This window comes from Mercenaria mercenaria, chromosome 5 (assembly GCF_021730395.1).
Source record: "Mercenaria mercenaria strain notata chromosome 5, MADL_Memer_1, whole genome shotgun sequence".
NCBI classification, from domain to species: domain Eukaryota; kingdom Metazoa; phylum Mollusca; class Bivalvia; order Venerida; family Veneridae; genus Mercenaria; species Mercenaria mercenaria.
In genome coordinates this window covers 46,886,519-46,902,897 of record NC_069365.1, presented here as the reverse complement: position 1 = coordinate 46,902,897, position 16,379 = coordinate 46,886,519, and the positions used below count along the sequence as shown (strand labels likewise).

Sequence of the window (16,379 nt, the reverse complement as noted above, 5' to 3'; positions counted from 1 at the left end):
TCAGCCTTAATTTTTTTCACAGTGGTTTCGTAGGGTTGCAATTTTGCTTCGTTTTTTATGACGAATAATAACAGCAGTGGTCGGGAAGACACTTCTGTACCTAGAAGACTTGAATTGATCGGCTAAACCGTAGTCAGCTCTCTCTGTAAATTGATACCTGTATTTGAACAGGTTTTTATCATACTATAGTATTTATTAAACTAACTTACTATTTCTAGATATAACAATAGTCTTGCTATATATACTGAGAGAAACATAACTTTTAAACTGTAAACAGCGTTTAGCCAGGATAAAACCTTTTGTCTGACATTTCATTCAGCGTTGCACATTTAGCAAAGTGAAAAGATAGACTAGGCAGTGTTGCATATATTTTTCATTTTGATAAATCATCTGTATGCGTTATCAAATAGTCTGATCTGATCAGTCTCGTGACATGGGTTAGTCCAGGTCGCGAATTCGTTCTTAGATGGCTCTCGCCGAAATAAGGTGATGGGAAGCTCGTTACTATATTAAGTATCAAGTTTTGCGTACAGGAAGTACGGAAAACCCAGTGGTTGACTTCCCGAACGGGAAGTTTCCCCTACTGTTTAACACTCAATGAACACAAAATGATATGAATGATCAGTTGCAAAGTTTCGAACAAATCCATTACTTGACCAAACCTGATCAACCGTTTGAAACAGCGGCATGTTTTCAGCAGGTACAGTGTTAGTTCAGAATTTATTATTCTTATTATTTTACTCACATTTGTTTAAATGCGATTGTAAAGAAAACTTAAAGGTTATTTATCACTGATGAACACGCTTTCTTGGAAAAAAATGGAAGTCGCAAGACTGATTTGAACTCGCAGTGCATGACTCAGTGGCCACATCCATATATTACAAAGGTTTGTTAAAAGTCTGTTGCACTTTTAAGAGGTCAGTAAAACTTAAACAGCAAACTATACTCAAACGCAAAAGAAAGTGTGCACTCTGGGTTTCGCCAACTGAAGTAGATTATGCTGTCCGAAGTAGAATATTTTGTCTATTAAGTATGTCATGTTTGGTACCAAAATTTAGTGCAGTTTATGGCCAATCTTGATGTGTTTCGATTGTTTTAAAACAATTGACATTTATGGGGATTCTTGGCTATTCAAAGCCAATAGGGGTCAAAAACGGAAGTTGTAAATTTCTCTCTTGTCAGATGATAAAAAACTGCCGCTTCCTCAAACATTATTTCGTTTAAATATCGTAAGTGACTATCTACTATTTATTCAAGCATTGATATGGCAACGCTTAGGCCTATCGTAACAGTAGAATGACGTCACGAGGAATTTTATTCCATTCTTGAGTAGCGGTTGTCACCCGAGGTCTGCTGGATCTTTGGCGTACAGCAACCCGGCCAGTTTGCTAAAATTGCTGGTGCAAAAGAGTTATGACATTACTTTGTCACCTAGAAACGTTCTTTTGACGTAAATAACGTTGTCATCCCGTTGAAGCTCCAATTCGCCGAGTTTCACAAAGTCGTGGCATTTTATTACAGCACAGATTTGAAATCTAATGTGTTTTTCCTTTCACCAAAAGTATACAAAAACTGACAAAACACGTTTTTGTAGACATGTAAATTTCCAATGGGCAGCACGTGCAAATCGTGCAAAAGTCCACTATCGCTAGTTATTTTGACTCCACCCAGTTTTTATCGCAAAATTGAAGGAAGATCAATAGAACATGCTTCGAGCAAATTGTAGACGGATACCTCATTTAGAACTGAAAATATTCAAATTTAAAAAGTGCACACATTCTTTTGCGTTTGAGTATATTATTGCTGCTCAATCTATAGTTAACATACTGAAATGTTAAACTTTATCAATATTATTTATAGGTTTGGCATAAGACATATTAAAAAAGAGGCCAGCATTATATAATTGCATATTGACCGAGCGGTATTGAATTTATAATAGTAGTATATTTAATCGGATTTTCAAGAAAGAATGGCATGTACATATAGACTCAATACGAATTGTGGAGACATATTTGTGTCTCATTTATAGATGTGTTCTTGTTCAGGAATAAAACTACACGTATATGACACAGTAATTGAATATCTATAAAATGTTATTGAATAAATTTTGTGTGGAAGTTATATTTGATCAAGGTATTGAATTAAAGGAGATTTTGCAACATTTTGCAACATTTGATAATGCCTGTGTATATAGGGAACAAACGATGACGTCACCGTGTTCAAAATGGCTGCCGTTTCATTAAACTGTTAACATTTAAATCGCCATATCTTTAACGTTATTGGTCCGATTTTCACAATTTTTTCACAAGTTAATATTCATTAAACTCTCTAAATACATACATTGTCAAATGTTGAATATTCCCCTTTACCTTTTGGAAATAGTTCTAGATATATATTTGACTGAAATAAATAAAACGTAGTTTCCCTGTGGGACCTCTTTTTTGGTTGGTTCAAGCCAACATCCTTTCCCGATTCAGTGTACTTTATGATAGTTAAATACAAACGTTTGTGCTTTCTTCATAAAAACTCTGTTTTAAATTGAATATACAGTAAATTCCTGATTGTGTCTCTTTTATATTATGTATAGAAATAGGAGTATTTTGGGGTAAACTTTGTATATTTGTCAATACCAAATGGTTGTCGGTCCATGTCAGTAATATGTTATCCATGTTTAGATAATACGAAACATTACTATATACATGTAGATAAATTTCAATATAAGGAAATTGATTTAAAGGAGGTTCCAGGGCAGATAGAGTGGGTCTCCTCCGCTTGTAGGATTTAGGATTCCTTAAAGTAATTTCATGCAAAATTTGGTGTTTTCTTCATAAACGGAAACATCTTTGCCATCTTGTTGTTTCATATCTTACTCGCTTTAAAGACCGTTATTACAATCAATGTCGCCATGCGCCAGGTAATTTGACACTTTCTGTGACTGCTGATATTGATTTGTATGAAAGAATACCTGAGAAGATAAAGGTAGGCCTATTTTGATCATCTATTATTGTAACTATAGTGTAGCCATTGTGGCGTCGAACTGCCTCTAGTTAACGGACATGACCTACTTTTAATTATAGTTCACTAGCGGGTGAGCGTGGTTCCTGTAGTTTCAAAATGGCGGAGAGGTTCTCGTATATTTCGTTTGAGGTTTATTTAAGGAAAAATAAGACGTATTATACAGAGACAGATCCTTCCTTATTAGAAACTTCTTAAGTAATTTTGTGAATTACTTCCCTTTAATATGAAAAAAATATTTAGATAGCGATTACAGAACAATTTCTAGTTTTACATTTGCTTTTGATAGATATTTGAATATTTCAACAATCTTTACAGAAAGGCGTATTTTAAACTATGATGGCGTGTAACATCCGCATTCATTTACTCCCAGTCAATTTTGATAATGAGCAACCAAAATAGGTAAAGGAAGGTAATAATGATTTAACAAACTTGCAGTTCTAATTAGTTTTGCGGCTAATTTAGGCTAATATATATATATATATATATATATATATATATATATATATATATATATATATATATTGGTAATGAGCAACCAAAATAGGTAAAGGAAGGTAATAATGATTTAACAAACTGGCAGTTCTAATTAGTTTTGCGGCTAATTTAGGCTAATATATATATATATATATATAATGCAAAATTAAAATACATTAGTTCATATATTCTATCATTGCTAAGGCAAAGTATTGACTATTTGTAAAATACTCTTATACTAAAACAGCTGCATTTTGTTGGGTAATCATGATAGAAAACTCAACTTTGAAAATCAAATATCTATTAAACACTCAGTGAACACAAACGGTGGCTAAAGTTCCGACAAATCCATTACTTGACCAAACCTGATCAACCGTTTGAAACAGCATCATGTTTTCTGCAGGAACAGTGTTAGTTCAGAATGTATTATTCTTTCTATTATTAGTGCTTACATCGGCTTGTTGGTCAATCTATATTTAACATAATTATGAAATACATCGATTAATTCATTGTTAAACTTTATTGGTATTATTTAACAAAGTCTTATAGAAGATTTAGATTAAGTTTAAGACATAAAAAGAGACCAACGTACTAAACCAGGCAGTATATAATCGCATATTAGCCGAGTGGTATTGAATTTTTAAGGTATACAATGACTGTAATATTGTAGTACATTGTATATTTAGAGATCTCTGATAATCGGATTTTCAAGCGTTTCTCCCACCCGAAATAATGACATGTTCTTAAAAGACACATGTATAACGAATTGCGAAAGCATTAAGTTTGTGTCTCATTTATAGATGTGTTCTTAGGCGTCTTTCCTGAAGAAATAATACTACACGTGCATATATGTAGCACAGTTTTTTCAGCGGATGCTATTAAGTGATGTTTTAAGGGTTTTTGTTGTAAAACATGTGTAGTGATGTTGTTTGTGTATGAACTAAATACTAAGTGAGTATGTTTTATTAAGATATAGTATAATTAAGCTAGACATGATTTTAATGATATATTAGGGTTTTGGATACTTTGTGATATACATTTGAAACTTTAGAGGGAATTTACGAAGTCATAAAGGTAAGAAGTTCAAATTGTGTATATTATACAAGGCGTTCGTTTTCTCATCTAAAGTTCTTTTAAATTTCTTTGATTTATAAATAAATTGAACCTACGTTTGAGTAACATATACGTAATGGTAATAACTGAAATATTACAAGACTCCATATGTAAATTGTTGGTCCGTATTTTTTTTCTTCTTTTTTTTTTCGAACTGACGGTCCATAGTTCAACACAGGCTTGTTTGTAAATTCATTTCTGATACTATGTAACAACCATTTGCCGAATGACTTGTTTGAATGATTTGTCAAAAGTCAAAATTATGTGCAATACGTGTATAATGTAAACATGAAGCACACTGTTAAAGAGTATAGATCTTCACTCGATTATAAACCGGAAGCTTTGCGTAAGAAACAAATACTTTAAGCACTCAGCCTTCGAGATGTTGCGATGATATTTTATAGTTTCTCGTATATATACTCAACGAGCCAGGTACTAGTTACGTCTGTGATTGATTTTCCAATGTGCAAAGTATATGGAACATAATATGGAACGGGTTTATAGCATGTTGATTTTCAGTGGTCATTTAAAATTTGATATTTTACGCTGTGTGTGTGTTTTTACAATGCGTGTGAATATCGTATCAGAATGATGGATTTTTTTTTCTAATGACAGTCTTGGATTTGACTTTAAGACTTTATTCACGGTGTTAAGAATTCGCGAAACGTGAGAGTTTGCGTTATAGGACATGATGCACATTAATAATCACAGACATTATGCATTACTCGCGAATTTAGGCCAAAATAGAACCTCCTGGAACATTAGCGAGAATAGAACCACTGTGAACATTAGCGAGAATAGAATCGCCGTGAACACTAGCGAAGATGAAAACACTGCGAATAATAGCGAAAATAGAACCATCGCGAATATTTGCAGAAATCGAACCCCGAAAGTCGCGCAATATTCCCTCTAAAGAACTCGTGCATATTTCCCGATGCAAAGATAATAACCTTTTTATTACATACGCATTTACACGTATAAATAGAAAGTAAATATCATAAATTTGTTCAACAGCCTGAATAGGATTGACAATACTGAACTAAATAGAAAAAATAGTGCAACAACATACACTGAATTACGTCACGCACCCTATATGAAATTCAGGCGTCAGTGTATGGAAAAATATTGACGCTTCCGGTACCAGCGTAATTTAACGGGCAATAGAAACGAGTATGTAATAATAGCGGGAATAGAATCACCATGAACATTAGCGAAAATAGAACCATCGCGAAAATTAGCGAAAAAAGAACCACCGTGAGTATTGCTCAGTGAACTGTATCATGGTTAGCGCGGTTGGGTTTGCTCAGAATTTATATTGTCTAAACACAGGAGCCTGAAATTCTATCAGTAATCAAGCCAACACAAGACTGAATAAAAAAGACCCCCTCTATATATAAAAGTGTTGTTTTTTTATATGAGCCGTGCCATGAGAAAACCAACATAGTGGGTTTGCGACCAGCATGGATCCAGACCAGCCTGCGCATCCGCGCAGTCTAGTCAGGATCCATGCTGTTCACTTTTAAAGCCTACTGCAATTAGAGAAACCGGTAGCGAACAGCATGGATCCTGACCAGACTGCGCGGATGCGCAGGATGGTCTGGATCCATGCTGGTCGCAAAGCCATTATGTTGGTTTTCCCATGGCACGGCTCATATGTAGAGAGGTGGGTCTTTTTTATTCAGACTTGTGTTGGCTTGATTATTGATAGAATTTCAGGTTCCTGTGGTCAAACAGAGATGCGTGAAGTGGACGGAATTTTTGCATTGTTCAGATATACATCTTCATTTCATTTTCTTTCAGCTGAGATATTACGGCTTTTATCAAAATGAAGATATAAGACGAAGTTATAACACTGTGGATTTGGAGAAATACAGAGAAAATGACGAGCAAAAACCCGTTAATTGAAGGGGAGATAACAACGATGAAAACGTTTCAGGATTATAATTCTCAGGCAGCTGCATGTATAACCAAAGTTAAACGGACGTTCTTCGTGACGTTCGCGCTGATGTTTTTAACGTTATCTGTTATGTACGGCTCAACGGAACGTTTTTCTAACAATTTTCAAGTTTTTAGGAATGTGACAACGTTTAGATACAATGCATCTAGAGTTTTGGAAAATTCCATAATATTACATAAAATGCTTATAGAAAAAGAAACTAATACATCTATTCCTATTAATCAAAATGTAAATACTCAATTTCAAAACAAGTATAAAAATATTAGTTCTAAAACGATCATCAAACCTATCAAAAATTCAAAATATTCTAGCAACGTTGCTAATGTTAAATCTCAGGGTGTTGCCAAAGTTAAAACTCAGGGTGTTGCAAATGTTAATTCTAAAAGCATTGCCAATGTTAATTCTGAAAGTGTTACCAAGGAAATTACAACAAGTGTTGCAAAGAAAGGACCTTTGGAAGGATCTCCGGGGACAGGCAGTAAGGAATTTCCGGGAATGCCGGACCCGTGCGCTAAGCCCAGACGTAACACTGGCGTTGAGGATATACTTTGTATGGTAAGTTCAGAAATATCATAATGTCATATTTACGTGTAAAACGAAAAAACTGGTTTTCAAAATAAGTTAATAATGTTACATAATTAATGCAGATTTGTATATTCAGTCTCACTACAGACTTGTTGTGTATTTGACGTTTTAGTATTGAAAACACCCCTTGTCTTAAACATGGGCGGTTGGTATCCCTCGGCGATAATGGACTTAACGGAGTTTGACGGATATGACCGAGATGAAGTGATAGACTTCACAAAACGCAAAAATGATTTAAGATAAGTTTTATGCCAATTTGAAGATTATAACAGAGCATTTAAAATAACTTTGACCATCAATGGCAAGATTGCATTACTACGAATGGATTATCATAATGCTGAATACGAATTTATTTTTTCCCGTCTTGCAGAAACGCCCAGAACTTTTACCAGAGTACAAAAACCCATGTTGGATGGAAGGCGGTGTGTTCCGTTGTTTACCGTACTTTCATTTGATAGGAATATGTAAGAGTGGAACATCTGATTTTTTCAAACGTCTTCTGCTGCACCCGGATATTATTCCAAATAAGGGAATATTCGGCAAGGAAATATGGTACTGGTCGTGGAATCGTTTTGCTATCAGTAAGTAATGCATATTGCACCGAATTTAACTGTTCAGCTTCATAATATGATGCTTAAAGTGAGCGAATGGCATAATGTCGAAGCTCTTTAACACTAAAAATTTATTATAAATTATTTTGAGGTTTATCAATGAAAAGATAAATAAAAAACGCAGCCAAAGTAGAACGGAAAATAGTTTTACTTCACATCGTTTATAAACAAATAATGTATTTTTTTCTGTTTGAGATACAAAAGAGCCAGGAAGTATATAATAAGACGCTAACGAACGATTTGTATGCAACGGAACATTGAAACATTGTTACTAATTTATGAAATTTTCAAGTTTTAAAATGAATTCAAAGCATAGATTTTAATATAAAGGATAAAATGACTGAATGATATATGAGCTTAGACCAAACATTAAAGGTTTTTTGTTAAAGTAAAATGGTCCGAAATTGAAATTCACGTGACCTAAAGCCTTAGCTGCCTATAAACATTTTCATTTCATTTAGTGGCAAATCGGCATTACAAATGACTTTGTCCATTTACAATATTTAATACAAATATAGTCAAGACATACTAATATGTAATAAAGAATCAGTTATACACACAAATAAAGCGGAACATATCATCCACAACAAAACATTGTACCCTAAACAAAGAGATAAACAGATTCTCTGAGATGTCTTAAGGAATACGGGCACCCATACTTTTGCTCCTGACTCGACCTCTTCCCCTTCTGTTTCTTTTGACCAATGCAAAAATGATGTCTCCTTCCGTAAGCATTCACTCTGTTTCAAAATTACTAATTAATTTTTTCAATCAAAATTGTCAGTTCTGTTTCATTTTCAGTGTTTCCTAAAATGTACACGTAGTATGTGTCCGTCTTCTCGAACTGAGCAGTGGAACTTTGCTCTATATTCGATATCTAACTGTCTGATTTATAAAGTAAGGAGATACACGAAAATATGAATATAATGTAAATAAAACAGGAAATTATGGACTGAATGTTATTCTCAAAGCCTTGCAACCGGTTACTCCTCGCACAATATGTTTGATTATTTAGCTAGGATATATTGTAAAATTCGCATGCAAGTGAGTTTAAACCACTGGTCCATTCGGTGTACATACATGTTAAGGATTTTTGACAGATTAGTTTCGCTTAAAATATCTGAACAGGTGGCTTTAAATTTCATAAATTTCATAATCCTGAAGATTTTTTTAGTTTGATAAAATTTGACATGACATCTCTTCTGAAATATTTATAAGTCAATTTGTTTTCTACATTTGGAGATGAAATAAGCCATACATTGAACATGACATGTATTATTTCCTTCAGGCGAGTTTAATTAGTTGAGATAAATTGTGTACATGTAACATGCTTAAAACAGTCATTGCATGGACATCTCCCCGTGGGCCTTTAGCATGTTAGGTGGCATGTTTGCAATTTGTAGATCATGAATATTTCATATATTCTTCAGTTTTGTAATTAATTTTCTACGGATGGTGTGGTATTGACCCCAAAGGGAAATAAGTTAGTGCTTGAATAACGATTTTCTGCAAGTGCTTCCGGTTGCTAAAATTGTTATTAAGCAGATGTTATAATAATTATGTTATCAGCCTAGGTTGTTGCCGTTAGTTTTTAAGTTCTTTTTAAGACTGTTTTTTTCTATACTGTAAAATCATTTATGTTTGTTTGAGACTAATTTTAAAGGATTTCGTGTTGCGTGTATCATCGAAATAAAATCTGATTGAATAAATATGATATCCATTCTTTAGAGAAACTGAAATTTATTAACTAATTTATTTATTCCCTTACGAATTAGCAATTTTCTATGATGCCCCGTAAAGGCCATCGCTCATATTTTGAAAGTGCGCTACTTACGTGTTCAAAAGCCGAAATACCGAAACTATAATAGTGAAAAGTCGAACGATGAAAACGCGAAACTATTATTTTGAAAAGTCCAAAGAACGAAACTACGACGGTGAAAAGTTGAAATCATAACGTACTTTCATCAATATACTTTCGGCTTTTGTCAATCATGGTTTCGTTGTCCTGGCTTCTCAGTAAAAACTTTCGAATTACCATCACCCCCTCCCCCATCCCATTTCACATGATTTTTTCGGACAATATTAAATATTTTGAAACATGTAAGTGTGTTTTTACCAGTTTTGTATTTCAGGTAATGTACGATTCATACTAACAATTTAAAAGGAAAATGAAAAGTCACCGTTTTCGAAACATCTCTTTCATCGCATTATCACACGATCTTCCGAAAGTTTTTTTCACACTTACAGAAACCAGATGTCCGAAAAAAGTATAGGATTTAGATTTGAACATGTCATGTCTATTTCGCAATATTCTGCGCGAAAGTAGTGAGGTATAGCCGTGTGCACAGATCAGCTAGTTTATATATCTTCTTGTTTGTTTCTGTCTTCAGAAGATCGAGGTGGAAGGTTCAAAATGGGTATGACCCTCAAAGAATTCACACTAAAGTTTGATACAACAAGTATTCGTAATGGGGTCGACAGCCAAGGACATCACAATAAAGTAACAGGTAATATTCCAGCGTCACACATTCTGTTGGATGTACAGTAGGGGCTCTGGATAAGGGCCTTGGTTTTAAAGGCTTGTTGTTCTATCTAAATAATTAATACGTGTTGTTTATAACGTTCTTATTGAGGAAGTATATACGGACTACAGTTCGCAGACCCTTTTTTATCAAGGTTATGAGAATAACGGACTGAAACAGTCACGGTAACGTTACTTTACCGCTTAGGGGAGGCTGAGGCCAAGTGGTTAATATAGCCATTTTGAGTCGTCGCCCCTGATTGTAGGATTAATGATACTTTCAGTTTAGAAAGTGATAAAGCTTGTTTACAGGATGCCTAGGTCCTGTGCCTTAACTTGCCTTTTGACATAAACTTTAGTGTCGCCAAAACATGCACTTAATTTAAGCTGTCTATGGGGTTAAAAACAAATTCAACAAAACAAAACAAGTTATTGTTGTCCCTTGCACAAAACAGGAGCAGACTTTATTTAGTTGTGTTCTACCATGTAAAGTGTGAGAGAGCCTGTGTATCATCAAGAAATTTAGGCTTTCGCATCTCTTTAGTAGTTTCTAAAGTGGCCGTGACAAGTTTTGTTTTCGATTTTGCCTCAAAATTTAGTGTCCTTGATCCGGAGTTTTACCCGTTTTTATTATGATAACAATGGAATCAGCAGACTGAGGCTGAAAATGTCACATGATGAAGTGCTAAGTATGTGCAATACATCAGCTCAACACTTCCCTAACAACTTAAAATTGTATTTTCTATTATTTTTCGCACTGTTATCAACGCAAATTTGAGGAATTTTCAAATTTACTGCCCACTGCCCCCATTAACTTATAAGTTACCTTTATATCTTGTGGTCAGACTAAGAGCATTGCAGGTCTTGCACATACTTTCAGACAGAGACCGGTCTTTCCACTTCAGACATTATAAATACTTTTGATACATGATGATAAGTCAAACTTTTAATCTATAATGTGAAATGTATCATCGGATTTTAGTGGGGCGACCACTTCTTCCACCCGCAAGAATTCGCCCTCTCACAGTTGATGGTTGTTGAAAGTAATACCTATTGAAAAGTTTCCCTCGCTTGCTGGGACGTTCTGTTGGTATATCTGACAAACACTATATGTAGAATATTGTTTGATTGATTTTACGTTCTTCGATCCAAAAACCATTAAGGTATTTCATTGATGGTGGAATTGATCAAAATAGCATTTACCAACAGCTGGACAATGATGTCGGACGTTAATAATAGAGCAAATATTATTACTGTATCTTTGACAGAATACGTCAATACTGATGTTCAGTATAATAGGAATTGATGTATGTTAAAATAGGAACTCTGTCAATATAAATTCCTTTTTTAGCTCATCTGATTTTTTGAAAAAAAATGATGAGTTATTGTCATCACTTGAGCGGTTGTCGGCGTCGGCGTCGGCGTCGGCGTCTGCGTCGGCGTTGCCTGGTTAAGTTTTATGTTTAGGTCAGCTTTTCTCCTAAACTATCAAAGCTATTGCTTTGAAACTTGGAATACTTGTTCACCATCATAAGCTGACCCTGTATAGCAAGAAACATAACTCCATCTTGCTTTTTGCAAGATTTATGGCCCCTTTTGTACTTAGAAAATATCAGATTTCTTGGTTAAGTTTTATGTTTAGGTCAACTTTTCTCCTAAACTATCAAAGCTATTGCTTTGAAACTTGGAATACTTGTTCACCATCATAAGCAGACCCTGTACATCAAGAAACATAACTCCATCTTGCTTTTTGCAAGATTTATTGCCCCTTTTGGACTTAGAAAATCAGTTTTCTTGGTTAAGTTTTATGTTTAGGTCAGCTTTTATCCAAAACTATCAAAGCTATTGCTTTAAAACTTGCAACACTTGTTCACCATCATAAGTTGACCCTGTACAGCAAGAAACATAACTCTGTCCTGCTTTTTGCAAGATTTATGGCCCCTTTTGGACTTAGAAAATATCAGATTTCTTGGTTAAGTTTTATGTTTAGGTCAACTTTTTCTCTTAAACTATCAAAGCTATTGCTTTGAAACTTGCAACACTTGTTCACCATCATAAGCTGACCCTGTACAGCAAGCAACATAACTCCATCCTGCTTTTTGCAATAATTATTGCCCCTTTTGGACTTAGAAAATCATTTTCTTGGTTGAGTATTATGTTTAAGTCAACTTTTCTCATAAACTATCAAAGCTATTGCTTTAAAACTTGCAACAGTTTTTCACCATCATAAGTGGACACTGTACATCAAGAAACATAACTCTATCCTGCTTTTTGCAAGAATGATGGCCCTTTTTAGACTTAGAAAATCATGGGTAGGACAATATTTCTATAACACAAAAAAAAATCAGATGAGCGTCAGCACCCGCAAGGCGGTGCTCTTGTTTTTTTTGCATTTGTTACTAAAATGTATACCAGTAGGTGCAGTTAGGAGATAAAATTATTAACTAACCCTTATCATGCTAAGCACGATTGATTCTGCATTTGCAACTAGTGTAGATAATTATCAGCTTGCACATCCGCGTAGTCTGATCAAGATATGCACTGTTCGCCTTTCAGTCAGTATCTGTTTGGTAAGCACCACTTTTAACAGTTAAAGGTCCATAATGCTTAAACATTTGAGCCGCGCCATGAGAAAACCAACATAGTGGGTTTGTGACCAGCACGGATCCAGACCAGCCTGCGCATCCGCGCAGTCTGGTCAGGATCCATGCTGTTCGCTAATAGTTTCTCTAATTGCAATGGGCTTTGAAAGCGAACAGCATGGATCCTGACCAGATTGCGCGGATGCGCAGGCTGGTCTAGATCCATGCTGGTCGCAAAGCCACTATGTTGGCTTTCTCATGGCACGGCTCATTTTATCTTAAAACAGATGAAACAGCTTTTCAAATAGATGTAATGCGTACTTACATGGTTAGAAAAGAACTACATGAACTGTTCTAGTTCGAGTCGAAAAGGGAGGTGATAAAAACAGAGCCACCAAAACTTTCTAGTATATTTAAGAAATAATAAGTTCCCAAACGTGGTTTATCGTAGAATATCCCGAGTTTTGAGTTCTTATGCATAAGAATATATCAGGAAGGCCGTAGGCCTGAGTGATATATTGTTTCGCATAGGAACGAAAAACAAGGGTTATTTTACGATAAATCATACTTGGGAACTTATTATTTCGATTCTAACACGACATACTAGTATCAAAAGTGTAAGAAAAAATGGTAACTACTTTAAATTTTACGACCGTGCTACGCAGCTGGATCGAATCACGTCATTGCACGCGAGTGGTTTATCGCAGAATAACCCGAGATAGATTTTGCTCTACATGTATGTAGGTTATTTGCTGGTCGTGTTAGAATTAGTAATATTCAAACCTTTGCCAGATGGTAACGAAAGTAATTATAAGAAATAGGATTTATCAAGAAATAAATGTATTTTATGTTCATAACGGAAAATGTGGCAGCCACATTTTAAACATAGGCATTATGAGCCTTTTGATGGTATTGTCCAAGTTGAAAAATTGACCAGTTCATTCACAGGTGCTAGACACATAACCAAATATTTTATTCATAGGCCTATATATATATGTGCTAGACACATAACCAAATATTTTACTCATAGGCCTATATATGTGCTAGACACATAACCAAATATTTTACTCATATGCCTATATAAGTATATCATATATATACATATATAGGCCTATTAAGTAAAATATTTGATTATGTGTCTAGTACCTGTGAGTTCATTATAGAAATTTAGCAATGTAAGTGTCAATACTTATAAATGTCATGCGATAAAATCGTGAGAAATGATTGCGGAAATCACACCCGAAGTATAATGTGATTTGATATGGTGGGGAGTGGGCAAAGGGGGTGCGATTTGAATCATTCCTGATTCACAACGTACTGTGAACGTGCATATATTAATTTTCACATCGTTCACTTGCATTCATGGTTTTATTTGTGTGTTTTCCAATGATTATCTCTCTTCAATATTTTCGGAATGTTGTAGATAGTCTAAAAGGGGAGAAAGGTTTCGCCGTTTCAACAAAACGTCCTTCAGTAGGATGGTATTTTCCCAAAAGAACTGACCATGTATTTATATTTTGTAGTCAAAAAGCTTCAAAGTTATTGGTACGAATTCTTTGTTCAGGTCATGGTGATCCAATGGATATCTGGGATAGATTCAGAGAGGAAGCTACGCCCCAGAATACCCCAGGGGCGGAAGAACTACTGTGGACAACGCCGTTTGCTGTTCGACATATCAACCCGAACGTAAAACTGTTGCTGATGCTGCGTGACCCAATTGATAGGTAGGTATTTTATTTATCAAATGATTAACTTAATGATGGTGCGGTGGCGACCATGATGTGATGATGGTGATGATGATGATGATGATGATAAAATATGTTATTATGTTTTTCATGCATAAATATAAAAAGCTGTTGAAAATATGCCTACAGAACATTGCGATGTGCTAGACGCAGCTCTATATATAGATTTATTACACACTCATTTAATATTTACTTCGTTAAATTTCAATGGAACCTAAAACGTCAATATTTTTCAATATTGACTGCAAATTTCATATCAGGTGTGTGACTTCATTATGTGACGTCAGTTTCATATGTATCTCGTCCGACGTTTTTAAAGTTAAGGTAGTTCTGCACGTTTGATAAACCGGAAGTGATGGCGTAACGTCATTTATCCGGAAAACGTAGAATAAAGCCTAGATTCGTCGTACGGAAATGAAAATCGTTTTATGAATTAATGACAACCTGTGAGTTAATCTATTTAAATGGCAATGTTACTTTATTTCTAAAGTCAAAATATGATGTGAAAACATATGACACGTCAAATATTTCAAAATAATGTCTTAAAATTAGTGTGAAATGTCCGGTTAACTTTAATCATGGTCAAATATCTCAAAAATAAGCACACGGACATATACATTTTATTTCACCAAATTATAGACCATGTGTTTATTTACAACTGTGAGAAGTTTCATCAAAATCTACATTGTGGAAAAAATTCTATTCGCGAAAATTTTATGAAAGTTATGATTTTCCCATAGACTCCCATTGTGAAATATTGCATGATGTCCAAATTTTTCAAATCGGTCTAGCAAAAAATCAAGCACACGACCCTTTCATTTTTATTTGCTGAATTTTCTATGTATATTCTGAAGTTTCGAAAAATCAGAGTTTAATCAAATTCTACATTGTAGAAAAAAGTTCGATCCAAAAGTGCAGAACTACCTTAACGACGATATTTTCAGATTTACTCTTGCTTAAGAACAAATTTATATCATTTATGTAACGATTCTAAATATAAATGCGTATGTAATAAAAATATTAGATTTGCATTTCCGCTGTAGAAGTCGTGCATATTTCTCGATATAAATCTAATAACCTATAAGTAGCTTTCACATCGTTCCTCTGTAATGGCCGGCCCGATGTCGGGCCGATATGGATGGTGTAGCTGAACGTTTCAAAAAACGTCGGCTATCGAACAATTATTAACTAATTTCTATGGACCATTGATGTACTTACAATGATAATGCATTTTCTTTTCATTTTGTTTTCCTCTTATGGTTGAAATCAATAATAAAAATGGTATGCATCGATTCTTTGCTGAAGCACTATACTGACACTGTGTGTAAATATTAAGATTCATTCAGCTCCATGACAGTTTATGTTAGGAATAAGAATGTTGAAATAAAATGCTATGTAAATATTGACTGTTCTGCAACTTGAATAAAGGCAATAATGGGAACGTTATTTTTCATTTATTTCACCACAAGCAATGAAACTGGCCCCGCGTAAATGGTTTCATTGAATGATTCAGTTTCTTAACCTTTACCCCGCTAAATTTCTAAAATAGACCCGTCTATCATTCAATTTGGGCAGTACCATTTATTGTTCGAAGGGGCGTTCACTAAAAATTTACTGACTGAATAGCGAACAGTGCAGACCATAATCAGCCTGCACGGATGTGCATTAGCATCAGAGATGTAAAAGATTTCAGAAAATGCTTTAATAAAGAGGCCATCTTATGACGAAAATTGAGTTACTAGACTGTTTAAGACAGCGCTTGATCAAAGAAAA

At 34.6% G+C, this 16,379-nt stretch overlaps 1 protein-coding gene across 5 annotated transcripts in view; it reads left to right on the top strand.

The window, feature by feature from the left end:
* Positions 1-16,379, top strand: part of LOC123557160 (carbohydrate sulfotransferase 15-like) — a 34,071-nt gene that overhangs the window by 15,089 nt on the left and 2,603 nt on the right. For 3 of the 5 annotated variants that reach the window (XM_045348458.2, XM_045348454.2, XM_045348455.2), the window contains exons 2-5: positions 6,406-7,117; positions 7,518-7,728; positions 10,149-10,265; positions 14,426-14,585. In XM_045348458.2, the coding sequence (XP_045204393.2) occupies positions 6,485-7,117; positions 7,518-7,728; positions 10,149-10,265; positions 14,426-14,585 (1,121 nt within the window). In that variant the 5' untranslated portion in view covers positions 6,406-6,484. Of the gene's footprint in view, positions 1-4,282; positions 4,567-6,405; positions 7,118-7,517; positions 7,729-10,148; positions 10,266-14,425; positions 14,586-16,379 lie in introns of those variants that run through there. The other 2 variants (XM_045348457.2, XM_045348456.2) reach the window with 2 other exon arrangements.